Here is a 15,131-nt window from a genome sequence, read left to right on the forward strand (position 1 = left end):
TGGCGCGCCGCATTTTCGCTCGTATCTCGGGAACGGTTCGTCCTACGGCCATGATCACATTTCGGTAGCAAATGACATGACAAATAATTTTTGTTTTGTACATTTTGCCATGAGATGCGTATTTCAGGCGCTAGGTAGACAATTTCACGATTTTAGGCGAATTTCCGAAATTTCAAGGTCGGAGTTGGGGTTGAAGATGCAATCCGATCTCAAAACAAAAAGCTGTATTGGAACTAGGAAGTACTAAGGCAACTTTTCCGCACTTCTAATAGTGCCGAATCGAAAAAAGTCCGGAAACGACCCACCCTAATACACACGTTGTGAATCGGCAGCGCATTTAGCAAAGTCGTGTACAAACGATCCGAGCTGCATGCTCCGCAAAGAGGAGCACTCTGTATTGAGCATGGCTTGAACCTAAACTATTGTGCAGCAACACAAGATTTGCTAGATCAGACTATCATAGCAGAAAACATTACTTAATTCCATAATTGACATTATGTTTGCAAATGAATCGCTGAGCAGGCGGTGTTTGACATTTACAACATCAGTTAACTCATTTAAACATCCTGGGCCCCTTAGGCGAATATTTTGCCTAGTATTCCACGAATATGTTATTGTCTGTATTTTGGCGTACTGCTGGTGAAGTAGCCGAGGGGCAGAATACATTCTGACAGCAGAAGTCTGTAATGTACTAACATTTATCCAGGTGTGCAGAGAACGAATATTGATTTAAATCATAACTCATGTATTTTGTATGCATTTTAATCTGCGTGCACCTGCAAGAGAATCAGCTTTATTTTGCGTGTTTATTTGATTTTGCTTTTTTGACGTTTATTATTTGCCTTTCCTGAGAGGGATCTCGGGAAGGAGTGGCAGTGGGAGGAACGCTTGAAAAGATGCCATAAGGGCGACCTTTGCTTTTTGTAAGTGTAGGTGCGTCACTTTATCGCATCAGGAGTATGGTTATCCCTTAACTTCCTTTTAAGATTTTATTTATTTTTGAATATTTATGAAAAATGTCGACTTTTTGATACAACTGAACTTTTTTTTTATACCAATTTGTGGAGTATTGGAAAATTGTGGCTCTAGTGGCAGTCGTACGGCGTATTGGTCAATATTTAATCGAGCATTTGTGGTTTTCGAGTAGCTCTTACAATACAGATCTTCTAGAGTTTTATTTAATATTCTGGGAAGTTTCCCTCTCTATTGAAATTTCCTTAATTGTGAATTGATATTGATTTGATTTTTTCTCAGCTTGAGTTGGTATAATGGTAACTAGTTCTGTAACGAGTCCACTTTGTGTTTCGATGTGCAGCGCTTGAACTTTTTGTGCCTTTGACAACATGTTGTCACCTCGAAATTTTTGGAATTTTGCTTTTCGGGATTTGCTTTTACAATTAAACCCGTGGTTCTTTGTGCATAAGGAGATGGGATATCTGCTGCAATAAAGCTTGGAATTATGTTTTTTGTGACAATATAAGCAGTTAAGTTTGCTTTTGCAATTAAGATTGTGTGAGAGGGACAAGCAGTTTGTCAGAGTCTTTTTGGCCTGACAAAGTTGTTCCTTTTATTGACATTCAATTTTTTAAACTTCTCGAAATTTTTAAGCTTATGCCCTCTTGTGCATAGTTCGAATGACTGCGTCTTGTGATAGTTTTTGTTTAAATTGTTTTTCTTACTAACTTGGTCTTTATTTATTTGGTGGTGTTTAATGTTCTTAGTTTTGATTATTTTTTCTCCTAAGTAACCTTTCCGAACTTTCATATTAGGCGGTGAGAAAATCTTTCATTTGTTGCCACGTTAGGCACTTCTTTCGTGATGAGAGCGATTGCTCCCACAAAAGTAACGATTTTTCTGGTAATGCGGGGGTACATATGTATATGTAGGATTAGAATTGACATTCGAATTCTAATTAACATAATTAGTAAATGATTGGCAACTACTTATTCGAACATCGAATAGTGGATGCCAATAGTAAATTACATAGAAGTTGTGGGCGGTAAGGCTTAGCGTCCATCATAGTTTGAGATAAGTATTATACACATTCCTGATTGTAACGCCTAGTGTAGCGGCACGCGTCGTGTTGGTTTAGGTAACATGTTGTATTTACCAGAATAGGGTCCCAGCTGTCTGTGTGGATATTTAGTGTCGTTAGAACCGACAAACAATTAGAAACAGTGGATCGTAGATGAATTTTACACTTGTTTCTTTCTTAATTTTTAACAATATTTTTAGTATCGTTACTTGTTTAACGACCAGTATTCTTTCGTTTTCATGTCTTGCTTTCAGAGCTTCCCACACCAAGATGAAATTTTCGTAATTAAGAGCGACCTACTACGCCTGCTTGACTTTTGGCTTTGTATCTGAGGTGATACAACTTTTGTGCTTTTGATAGTTGTGGATGGTTGGTGTAAACGGCTGTAAACATGTCCAGGAAGAACGGCCATTCTTCATAACCTCCATAAAATGTTTCTGTTTCGGTTTATCTGTTTTGAAATAAGGAGAAAGTTAAATTTATCATTTAATTTTTTTTTTCAATGTATCGCAGCTTGATAAACAACATTTTTTGGTTTTTGTTCCGGTGAACAGAAAATAAGGCTTTCCGACTCGTAAGCACGCCACGTATATCTGACCGTGTGAAAAACATAGCATTTCCAAATTTATGCTACACACTAAGCGGCTATCCTTGTGTCCTGTGGATTGCAATCTCAAATGCAATTTTCACTGGAAACGGAAAACGTTTGAACTGAAATGAAAGATCGTTAGAACTCAAAGCAAATCTGAGAATTAAGCATTCTGCCCCCTTGTATTCCATAGCGCAGATTGCGGAACATAATAACGACAGATCCAACTTTTAGAAGCAAATGATACGGTGGCATACCAAGCCTGTCCAAAGACTTCCACTGGATGATCCCACTGGATAATTCATGGCGTCGTCTTCATTGTCAAAACGACCGATCGATTTGTATGAGTGCAAGTCTCCCGGAATTTGACTTTGAATCTTCCAGTTTAAACCAACAACATCGGTATTTTTGACAGCTAACATTGCGCCTGCACTTAAGGAATCGTAGTTACGATAATTTGGCCAATGTCCGAACATACGTGATGAGTTCATCTTTCATGAATTGATAGAGGGAAGATGGAATTGATATCAAACCACCGGAAGTATCAACTGGAATTGACCCATTTCCAATTTTTTGCGAAGACGATGAAAAATGTCTTCGACAATCTCATTTTTGTTCGCATCCCATAATTGACGCGGCTTTGAAGGCTGGTATGTCGAAATGTTTATCGCGAAAAGTGTGCGAACTTCACTTTTATTCCAGTGATTAAAATGTTCCATCAATTGTAATTGCTGGCTTACTTCTCCAAAACTTGCACACACCATGCCATTCACAGGACTCAATGACTCAAATGAAGTTAAACCGCGTGCAACAATCAATAGCAACCAAAGGTAGAAAGAATCATCGTTTTTCGGGGGAGTTGTGAAAATTCGTCCTAATACATTAGTTGATAACACACCTGGATGCCCATCTATGGCTGGCCTTGCTTTCTGCGCAGCTATTTCTGCGACGATGCATTTTTTTCTTCTTCTTAATTGGTGTAGACACCTTAGACGATTATAGCCGAGTTAACAAAAGTGCGCCATTCGTTTCTTCTTTTCGCTACGTGGCGCCAATTGGATATTCCAAGCGTAGCCAGGTACTTCTCCACCTGGTCCTTCAAACGGGGTGGAGGTCTTCCTCTTTCTCTGCTTCTCCCGGCGGTATACTTTCAGAGCTGGAGTGTTTTCGTCCATTCGGACAACATGACCTAGCCAGGGTAGCTGCTGTCTTTTAATTCGCTGAACTATGTCAATGTCGTCAAATATCTCGTACAGCTCATCGTTCCATCGAATGCGATATTTGCCGTGGCCAACGCGCAAAGGACCATAAATCTTTCGCAGAACTTTTCTCTCGAAAACTCGCAACGTCGACTCATCAGTTGTTGTCATAGAGTTTGGTTTTTGTTTGTCGAGAGAGGACTTTGCTTCTCACTTGCCTACTCAGTCCGAAGTAGCACTTGTTGGCAACAGTTATCCTACGTTGGATTTCCAGACTGACATTGTTGGTGGTGTTTACGCTGGTTCCAAGATAAACGAAATTATCTACGACTTCAAAGTTGTGACTGTSARCAGTGACGTGAGTGCCAAGTCGCGAGTGTGACGACTGTTCGTTTGATGACAGGAGATATTTCCTCTTGCCCTCGTTCACTTCCACAACCATCTACTTTGCTTCCTTGTCCAGTCTAGGGAAAGCAGAACTAACGGTGCGTGTGTTGAGATCGCTGATACCAATGACATTGGCATACGCCAGCAACTATACACTCTTACAGAAGATGGTACCTTCTCTATTCAGTTCTGCAGCTGGAACAATTTTCTCCAGCAGCAGGTTGAAAAAGTCGCACGATAAGGAATCGCTTTGTCTGAAACCTCGTTTGGTATCTAACGGCTCGGAGAGGTCCTTCCCGATTCTGAAGGAGCTTTTGGTGCTGGTCAACGTCAGCTTACACAGCTGTATAAGTTTTGCGGGGATACCAAATTCAGACATCGCGGCATAAAGGCAGCTCCTTTTCGTGCTGTCAAAAGCAGCTTTGAAATCGACGAAGAGGTGGTGAGTATCGATTCTCCTTTCACGCGACTTTTCCAAGATTTCTCGCATAGTGAATATTTGGTCGGTTGTAGGTCCAATCAGTTTGTTGACGGTGGGCTTTAATCTTTCACACAATACGCTCGATAGAAGCCTATATGCGATATTGAGGAGGCTTATCTCACGACAGTTGGCGCAGATTGTGGGGTCTCCTTTTTTGAGGTACACTTAAATTTCAATTGTTGGGCATGCTTTCGTTCGACCATATTTTACAAAGAAGCTGATGCATGCTCCTTATCAGTTCTTCGCCGCCGTGTTTTAATAGCTTGGCCTGCAATCCATCGGCCTCCGCCGCTTTGTTGTTCCTCAGGCGGGTAATTGCTATTCGAACTTCTTCTTGGTCGGGATATGGAACGTCTGCTCTATCATCATCGATTGGGGAATCGGGTTCGCCTTCTCCTGGCGTTGTGCGTTCACTGCCATTCAGCAGGCTGGAGAAATGTTCCCTCCACAATTTAAGTATGCTCTCGGCATCGGTGACTAGATCACCTTTTTAGGTTCTACAAGAGTATGCTCCGGTCTTGAAACTTTCTGTAAGCTGCCGCATTTTTTCGTAGAATTTTCGAGCATTTCCCCTGTCGGCCAGCTTGTTAAGCTCTTCATATCCACGCATTTCGGCCTCTCCCTTTTTCTGTCTGCAAATGCGTCTCGCTTCACTTTTCAACACTCGGTATCTATTTCATCCTGCATCGTCAGAGCGATCGCACGTCTAAAACACTGGAGACGTGCCTTCCGGGGACAACCGGGTAGCTTGGTGAATTTTTCTATGCTGTAATAATGGATAACCATATTTCGGGTCCCAAAGAAGTCAATCAGCCTCAGCGGATTTAGGGTTTTTCCTCGTGGAGGCTGAATTTACCGACTGTTGCGCCAGGGATACCTTCTTTGTCCATCCTGGCGTTAAATTCACCAAGCACGACTTTGACATCGTGGCGGGGCAGCTCTCATAGGTGCGCTGCAAACGCTCATAGAAGGCATCTTTGGTCACATCGTCTTTCTCTTCCGTCAGGGCGTGGGCGCAAATCAGCGATATGTTGAAGAACTTCACTTTGATGCGGATTGTGGCCAGACGTTCATCCACCAGAGTGAATGACAGTACTGGGTGATGGAGTCTCTCTCCCACCATGAATCCTTCACCAAATTTGCGCTTCTTTATATGACCACTGTAGTAAATCCCATAAGGACCTACTCGTCTCTGTCCTCTTCCCGTCCATCGCATTTCTTAAACGGCAATGATATCAGCTTTCACTCAAACGAGTATATCAACCAGCTGGGCAGCGGCATGTTCCCAATTAAAGGACCGGAAATTCCAGGTGCATGCTGTCAAATCGTATTTCTTAATACATTTGCCATGGTCGTCCTCAAAAACTTGGTCTCTCATCCGAGGCTGATTAAACTTTTTCGTTGGATGCGTGGCGGACTCCAAACCTAGCGCAAACCCTTGTGGATTAGATATTTTTCTTTTTGCTTTAGCTTGCCTTCAAACGGATGTTCTTTGACTACCCAGAAGATACTTGGCCTAGAACCGGAAGTTGTGAGCTGCTTGAGCCATTTGTAAAAGAATCGTTTCTGACAAATCCCAAGTGAATGGCGATCAGAAAACTTTCCTCACTTGCGTGACCTTCTACACTTAACATCATCCTATATATACTCGCATATATGCTTATAAAGATATTCGTAGTTTCTGATATATCAAATATTTTTCTGCTTCACTGGCAGAGGCACCACTTACGCGGTTATAGTCGAATTAACAACTATTTATTATCTCACATCGATCTTGAGCACTCGAATCAACAGACTTCACGATATGCCCAGCGATCACTTGTTCTTCAACGCTTATTAAATGTGGTTGCAAGAAACCTTTATCACACAATCATCGGGTAACTGTAGTAAAGAAAAAATATTATATTAGTAAAATTCGTTACTTAAAAATAATTGGTGAAACCCCTAGTTGTTTCCAACGCTGGTTGCTGTTTCATTTCGATGTCATACGCAATATACCAAAGTTTCTTCTTCATCATGCACAGTTTCAAAGGTAACGGTTTAAACTTATTACCACCAAGCATCTGGAACCGTAAAAAAATAATTTCATAATTTTATTAAGTTACTTTTTTCTAACTTTTTAAATATACTAATAAATGTACTAAGCGCCACTAACCTTAAACAGGTATGGTGTGATGTCACTGCCAGCAATGTCTACTGGTGGTTGTGGGAGTTTCGAGATGTAGAAGTTAAATAATAGCGTGGAGAGAACACCACCCTGTAGAACCCCTTGTTTAATTCTTCTCAGTTTTGAGTTTTTATCTCGAAATAGTACGAATGATTGACGACCGCTGAATGTATGTCATGTCAAGTGTCAAGTCCTAGTGAAATGCTGTCATTCTATTAAGTTTCATTATTTAGTGTCTCTATTAGAATTCAATCGTAAAAAATTTTATTATAAAGCGCTCGTGTTTCGGAAATTGTGTATTAGTTTCTAGTGAATCGTCACCTGATTGTATTAATTCAATTTGTGTTTTGAAGGAATTAAAGGGTGATTTTACATTATTTTTATCCCTAGTATCGGATGATTCCGCCGAGTGCCTCAATCGAATTTATTATTTATTTCTCTTGAAAGTGCGTCAGCGACTACATTTTCTTGTCCTGGTCCACAGCTGTGTGCGAATTTCTTACTTTTCATGTGTTACAGTGCATCTCAAACTGCTCGCTACATTTGTTGTTATCTTTGATAACCAACTATTTGCATTTCAGTTGTTATAAATATTTTTGTCATTGCTATTTTTACTTTTATCATTAAATTTTTCTATATTTTTATTTAATATTGTTTTTTATCATTATGACTTGAAATTTTCCGAACTGCTCTACGAAAGGCGAGTCGGAAGGCTTTCCTTCTTACTAGCTTCGTGACGGGCTTGCCTATCTTAAGTGTGCTGGACTGACAGGTAGGATATTGGATTCTATTCTTGACAGTAGGCTTGCGCTGGTCTTGCTTAAACTGCAGACCAACAGAAATTGAATTATTTAAAGTTTTAGGCAGGCGATATGTAAGAAGAGAATCCAAAAAAATTAATCTAAACGTAAACGTCCGTCTGATGAAGATACCACTGCATTTTCCTTAAAAAGAATGCCGCCATCCACTATTGACCACATCGATCTTTTATCCCCTTGTCCTCAAGGAGAGAAGGTTGCGTCTGCTCAGGATATAGAGAAAACTGTTACTGAACACGTTAAGCGGAAAACTCCTCCAAATTCGCCTCGAAATACCTCCAAGTCAGCTAATAAAAACTAAATTGTAATACTGGGGGAAAACGTAATTTTTTCTCAAGACTTGCTGAGGATACCACAGTCGATGCTATAAAAAGTTTCATCTCTTCGAAATTAAAACGGTAGATACAGACAGACAGACAGACAGCAGGGATATTTTGTCGTTTAAGATGGACGTAATCGTTGACAATTTTCAATTGGTACTTGACAACTCATCTGGCCGCCTGCTGTCTCTTATACACATCTAGATGTGTATAAGAGACAGTACCACAGTCGATGCTATAAAAAGTTTCATCTCTTCGAAATTAAAACGGTAGATACAGACAGACAGACAGACAGCAGGGATATTTTGTCGTTTAAGATGGACGTAATCGTTGACAATTTTCAATTGGTACTTGACAACTCATCTGGCCACCTGGGGTCTTTGCGTGCGAATTCGAGCACAAACGTGATAAGCCCCCTGTAGTTGTCACTAAAATGCCAAGAAAACCCGTTGATACAAAAAAATGATTAACAATAATTCGCTGAGTATTTATAATCAAAATGTTAGAGGCATTAATACAAAGCTCCGTATTTAAATAGCATTAATTGTAACTTTAAAATCATTGCTTTCAAAGAAACTTGGCTAAAGCCCCACATTTTTCATAATGAAATATTCAACAGCGAATTCGAAATCTTTGGACATGACCGGCGGAACAGAAAAGGAGGTGGTGTATTGTTTGCTGTTCATTCTTCAATTGCTTCTGAAGAAATCGATGTTCCGCATGCAGACTTCATAGAATTTAAGTGCATTCGTATTTGCGCTAATAGTAGTCTACTTAACTTTATCTTATACACCGCCTCACTCGGACATATCTGTATATATGCAGCATGCTTCATTAATAAACAATGTTCTCCCAATGCCTAATAATACTGACTCCATGCTTTTTTGGGGAGATTTCAATTTACCGTGTGCATCATGGAAATCTATTGATGACACCATTCCTGCAGGGTGGCTGATGAATTTTGCTACATTAAGAAACTCAAATAACTTTTTTCTTCGGTGTTTGGAATTCATTTTCCTTTTATTCATGTTAAAGCTCATTCAATTTTATTAAATATAGCTGAATTAGTTTTAAAATAATGGAATTTAAATGACCCCCCCCCGCCCCTGCTCGTTGGNATTCATGTTAAAGCTCATTCAATTTTATTAAATATAGCTGAATTAGTTTTAAAATAATGGAATTTAAATGACCCCCCCCCGCCCCTGCTCGTTGGTTCATGTGCGGCATCTTAGCAAAAAGTTGTTCATTACTGCTTGGAGAGTTGAGACARGAATAGCCGCAATTGTTTCTCGAATGGATTGCCTTAGTTCATTTAAATTTGTTGGTTTTGCTTTGTAGACTTGCTGTTTAGAATAACCCCACAAGAAAAAGTCAGGTGCGGTAAGGTCAGGCGACCTGGGTGGGAATATGGAGTTTCTGGATATCAGCTTATTGGGAAATTTTCGTCGCAATTCTGTCATAACAGGTTGGGCTATGTGAGGAGCTGCACCATCTTGCTGAAACCACACAGAGTTGAAAGAAATTCCCATTCGGAGTATTTCTGGATAGAAAAACTCTCTCAACGTGCTCAAGTAACGGTCTCCAGTAACCGTAACGGTGTGACCGTTTTCTTCGAAGAAATACGGCCCGACAATGCAGCGTGATGAAACTGCACACCTCACAGTGACACGAAGTGGATGCAATTCCGTCTCATGGAGTACATGCGGGTAGGAAGCACGACATATTCGACAATTTTGTTTGTTTATGTTGCCGTTTAAATCGAAATGGGCCTCGTCAGACATGAAAAGACAGTTAAACATGTTTCCATACTCTTCCACCATTTGAAGCATCTTCTGGCAAAATTCCAAACAAATCGGCAAGTATGCAGTGTTCAGTTTGTTGGCCATTTGAATTTTATATGGGAATAAGTTCAAATCTTTGTGCATAATTGACTGTAATGACTGTCTGCTTACACCCATTTGAGCAGATAAACTTCTTGTCGAAGCACGTGGATTGTTTTGTATGGCAGCAGCTACAGCAGCGATTGTTTCCTCCGTTCGAACGGAAGGGTTTCGATGGTAAGGTATTCTGTTGATTGTCCCATGCTCGGCAAAATTGTTTACAAGTCTCATTATGGTCCATCTGCTCGGAGGATTGCCGCCAAACTTGCGCCTATACTCTCTTTGAACCGAAACTACGGACTCCAGTGCGTGGTAGCGGCGGACAATCCAAATTCTTGTTTCTGTGCCCCAGTTATCCATTTTTGTTAAATGTAAAAGCCAATCTCAAAAATTAAAAAAAAAATTAACCAGATTCATTAAATAGAAAAAACGTTATTTAATTTTTTTTTTTGTTGGTAGCGGCTTTCATCAGCCACACTGTATTAGGAAGCGCATATGTTTTAACCAGTTCTTGGATGAAATGTCGGAGATAGGTCTTAACCAAATTAATGTAATTTCAAACGAGTTTGGTAAGTTCTTATATCTGGCTTACGTTCATAACGCTTCAATATTCTCTGTTGTCCGATGTGATCCTGCTTTGGAAATTAACATTGAGGTCATAGCCAACTTTGCTCATAATAATAGACAAGACCTTTATTTTCGGTTCAACTTTGCGAAAGCTAATTTTAAGAAAATTAATTACGAACTTTCTAAAGTAACTTGGCCAGACTACAGTGGCAATATCGAATTTAGTGCTTCCCATTTTAATGAAACTATTTTAAACTTATTTGAAAAATATGTTCCGAAGTGTGTTGTTACTCAAAAAATTAGTTCTTACTTATAGTTTTCGAAAGAATTATATAAATTAAAAAATAGAAAATCTCATGCTTTGAAACATAAAAAAAAACTGGTTTAGTTGCTGACTATTCCAAATATTCTACATTGCGTCGACAATTTGCTGAACTTAACAAAATCTGCTATATAAGAAAAAGTACTGTTTTCCTTCCTGACGCTATAACTCCAGAACACACGAACCGGTTTTGCATTCTTTGGAAAGGTCTTGGGCTCCGTGAGCTTTATAGCAAAGAAAATTCAGGAAAAATTTCAGCAGAAAAGCGGGAAAATATATTTTTACATACAGCGCCATTTCTGATACATAGCATGTACTACAAACCAATGTTTTAAGTAGATGGCGCCGGTGCGTGATACATTATTTGACAGCTACTCATTGTTCTCTGCTCAGTTAATTTCATGTGACAAACCAGTATTGTGTACACTGTGAAATTGTGAAAAAAATTTTTAAAAATAAATTATTCATTTCTTAACATTTCAATTGGAAATCATCAAACCAATCACGTGTATTCTGCAAATTTTTCATTAATTTCAACAGCAGGCATTATTTTTAAGATGGTAAGTTGAACTGTGTAAATTATGTGGATCGTGCATTTGATGTTAAATTCACCACTCTGTCCATAGTCCAAAACGTGCGAACATCAGCCACCGCACAAGACAAGCAGCAAGTGTTTTCACAAAACTTAAGCGAAGGAAGACAAAATATAATAAGAGAAAATGCCCGATTGGCATCATATAATTACTTGGCATTCCAATATGATCCCATTGCGAACTACAGTAATGATGAAAATTTAGATATTGGACCAATGACGACTATATGCCAATATTGCAATGCGTTAAAGTTCAAAAGAGAAACGGTTGGATTGTGCTGCTCAAGTGGAAAAGTCAAACTGGATCCAATACTTACACCACCACAGCCACTGAATCCATTGTTGGAGGGAAGTGATCCCGATTCCAGCCATTTTCTTCAACACATCCTTGAATACAATAAGTGCTTACGCATGACTTCCTTCGGAGCTATTCGAGAAGGCGGCTTCTTGCCGACTTGCAAGGTAAATGACACAACACACATAACCAATCACTCACACCAACACAATGAATTGCAACACATAACAACTACATATACACCATCACACGATCAGAAGTTAAACCGTATTCTTCAATGCACCCACCGTTAATGATTTTGCTGCAATTATTGTTGGCGATCCAACAAAATCGCGAGACATTGCCATTTAGCGAAGATACAATATCATGCATCGTGTAAACGAGACACATTATTTGTACGATGCGTTACAATATCCAATCATTTATTGGCAAGGGCAAGACGGATCCGACATCACGTTGAAGATGGTCGATTCAATTACAGGTACAATATTCACACACTAATTATTGCAATTATTGGTTTCCATTAACAATTCATTTAATTTTGTTTTCAGGCGTATCTACGAATAAAAATCTAAGCACAATGAATTACTATGCGTATCCTATGATGATTCGTACACATGGGGAGAATGTCATTCTGAAATGCCGTCGCCTATTCCAGCAATTCGCTGTCGACATGTATGTCAAAGTCGAGACCGAACCTTTAGCGTTCATCCGATTCAATCAGGCAAAGCTACGATCTGAGGACTATATACATTTGCGTGATGCTATTCATTCAGATGGTGATGTTCAGAATATTGGACGTCTGACGTGCGAAATTATGGAACTCCGGATTTATTTATTACGTGAGTTGGAACCCGGCCAAAAACATAAAGATGGCCATGACATAATCGCCAGAGTATTTCAGTAAAAACTCAAAACTCAAGTTTTTGGTTGTTATATGTACTCGGTGGAAGGGCAGAAGCGTGGACTACCGCATGCTCTTATCGTAATTTGTTTGCTGAACAAATTACATTCAAATGAAGTGGATCACATCATATCAGCTGAAATTCCTGATCCCCATCTACACGTCATTCTGACAACACAGATGGCGCATGGACCTTGCCGTGCATTAAATCCATTATCCCCTTGCATGGATGATGGGAAGTGTACAAAACGATATCCGCGACCGTTAGTTGCTAAAACAGTCCCAGGAAACCATGGATATCCAGTTTATCGTCGGCGTTCGAAAGAATATAATGGTCGAATTATCAAAGTTAAAGTTCGAAATCAAGAGCTTGAGATCGGAAATTAATTCATTGTACCATATTGCCCGCTATCATGAATTTTCGAAACACATGTAAACGTTGAGAGTTGTTATTCAATAAAATATTTGTGCAAGTACATCACAAAAGGCAGCGACATGGCTGTGTTTGGTATTGCGTCGGAAAATGCGAATGACGAAATCAGCAACTTCAAAATGAGCAGATACATCAGTACTAATAAAGCACTTCGGTTATTGTCATTTGAAATTCATGAAAGATATCCCACAGCTGTACGTTAAACAGTGCATTTGGAAAATGACTAAAGAGTTTACTTCACTGAGGCTAATGCGGCACAACGAACTGAGAGACCACCATCGACAACATTGACTAGCTTCTTTGCAATGTGTGAAGTATATCCATTCGCAGCGACACTGATGTAATTTGAAATGCCCAAGTATTACACTTGGAATCATTTAACAAAGAAATTGTAACGTCGCATACAAGGAGTTTTATTGGCGACTGCTGTTGGTATATGTACGTGGACCAAAATCATTTGCGCTTTTGAAAACTGTGGCAAACATATCGAGAAGCATGTCAACCATTGGGTTTGCTAGAGAACGATTCTCATTCAGATTTAACACTTGCGGATTCAGTTGTTTCATCAAATGCGTACCAAATACGAGCGCTGTTCGAAGTTATCATCACCACATGTTTTCTTCACAACCATCTCAGTTGTGGAACACTTACAAAGACGACAAATGTGAAGATATCTTGCATCGCTTATGCATTCAAACGAATAATCCTGACATCCAAATAACCGATGAAATCAACAATGAAGGATAGATTCTGATAGAGGATCAATTCTGGATTATTGCAAAGAACCTACTGATTGAAGTAGGAATTATTGCGCCAAATCGATCGATGCACGATGCATTCAACCAAGAATTAAATCGAGAGCTGCAATACAATGTTGATACATTGCAGGAATACGTTCGAAATAATATGTCCTTTCTGAATGATCATTACAAACAAGTGTTTAGTGCAAATTTTTGAACTTTTAAACTTGAATATGTCAAAAAATATAAGTTATTTTTGTATTATTTTTGGATATTTCTCCTCTGGGAAGCTTCCCTATCCATACATACCCCATTTATAATTCGGTTTTTCAACCCCTCCGCCAAAGTAATCGGAATTGTGCCTTGCATATTTCCGAATCCCATTTTTGCATTTTGTGTGATGGTGCAATCTTACAAGAACAAGAGGATCTCCCAAATGTTTTTATATAAATTTTTCATTTCTCTCGTTGTAAATTTTTAATCGATCCATCGAATAATATCGATGTCAAGATGCCCACTATCGACTAAAACATCGATTTTTCTTTTAATGTACATCCCTAGGGTAGATATTCTTTTCTGTTTGTACCTTTTTTGTTGATAGTGTAGTGCGGTTCATGCTTTCAACTTTATACATATGTGTTAATGAGTAGCGTTTTGTTAGATTTATAGGATATATAAAATGAGGGAAAGCGTACGACTTTTGCGCATGTTTTTGTGGAAGAACTGGCGACAAATTCGATACTCTTGGATATCTTTATTGCTGATATTCGTCGGCTGTTCAGCCATTTTCATTGTTTACTTATTTTCTACAAATAGGCTTCTGACATCGCCTCAAATGACTTATGAGGGGAGATTATTTGTAATACATCTCTTAAGTTTTTTAAAATTGCATATTCCATAAAGAAAGAATTTGTTTTGCAGTACGATATTAAAGCGGAATTCCCCTCTAATGACGTTGATCGAATTTTCTACGCCCCACATAATTTGCGAACAGATATACTGATGGAAGAAGTACGTCAAGAACTACAGTATCCACACACTGGTTAGTATTTTGCTTTAAATTGTTTGACATATGTATATAAAGTGAGTAAATTTTAGAATAGTATCCCCGGATTTCGGGGTTAAAATGGGTATGTACGGATAGAGGAGGTCCTCTAGTTGGTAGGTAGTTGCCGCTGATTTATGATTCTTGAGATTATTTACATTTAAAGTTAAGAAATTCAACTATTTAAAAGGGGAATGTTTAGTATCGCGCCGGTTAAGTATCGTTTATGGAGAAAAGCAGGGTCGGGCTATCCCCCCTCCCGACCCCTTATTGGAAAGAGGAAGGATCGAACTCTTTAATAAACCCCCCCTCGACCCCCTAGATCCCCTATGGACCTGTAGGGAGGCCTTTGAAAAT

General features: G+C 39.2%; 1 protein-coding gene across 3 annotated transcripts in view; it reads left to right on the forward strand.

Moving 5' to 3' along the window:
- Positions 1–14,304: 14,304 nt before the first annotated feature.
- LOC108972656 (retinal-specific ATP-binding cassette transporter) overlaps positions 14,305–15,131 on the forward strand; it is a 57,586-nt gene continuing 56,759 nt past the window's right edge. For all 3 annotated transcript variants that reach the window (XM_018939339.1, XM_018939340.1, XM_018939341.1), the window contains exons 1-2: positions 14,305–14,588; positions 14,651–14,771. In XM_018939339.1, coding sequence (XP_018794884.1) covers positions 14,409–14,588; positions 14,651–14,771 — 301 coding nt within the window. In that variant the 5' untranslated portion in view covers positions 14,305–14,408. The remainder of the gene's footprint in view (positions 14,589–14,650; positions 14,772–15,131) is intronic.

This window comes from Bactrocera latifrons, unplaced genomic scaffold (assembly GCF_001853355.1).
Source record: "Bactrocera latifrons isolate USDA-ARS-PBARC rearing strain unplaced genomic scaffold, ASM185335v1 scaffold_412, whole genome shotgun sequence".
Classification (NCBI taxonomy): Eukaryota; Metazoa; Arthropoda; class Insecta; order Diptera; family Tephritidae; genus Bactrocera; species Bactrocera latifrons.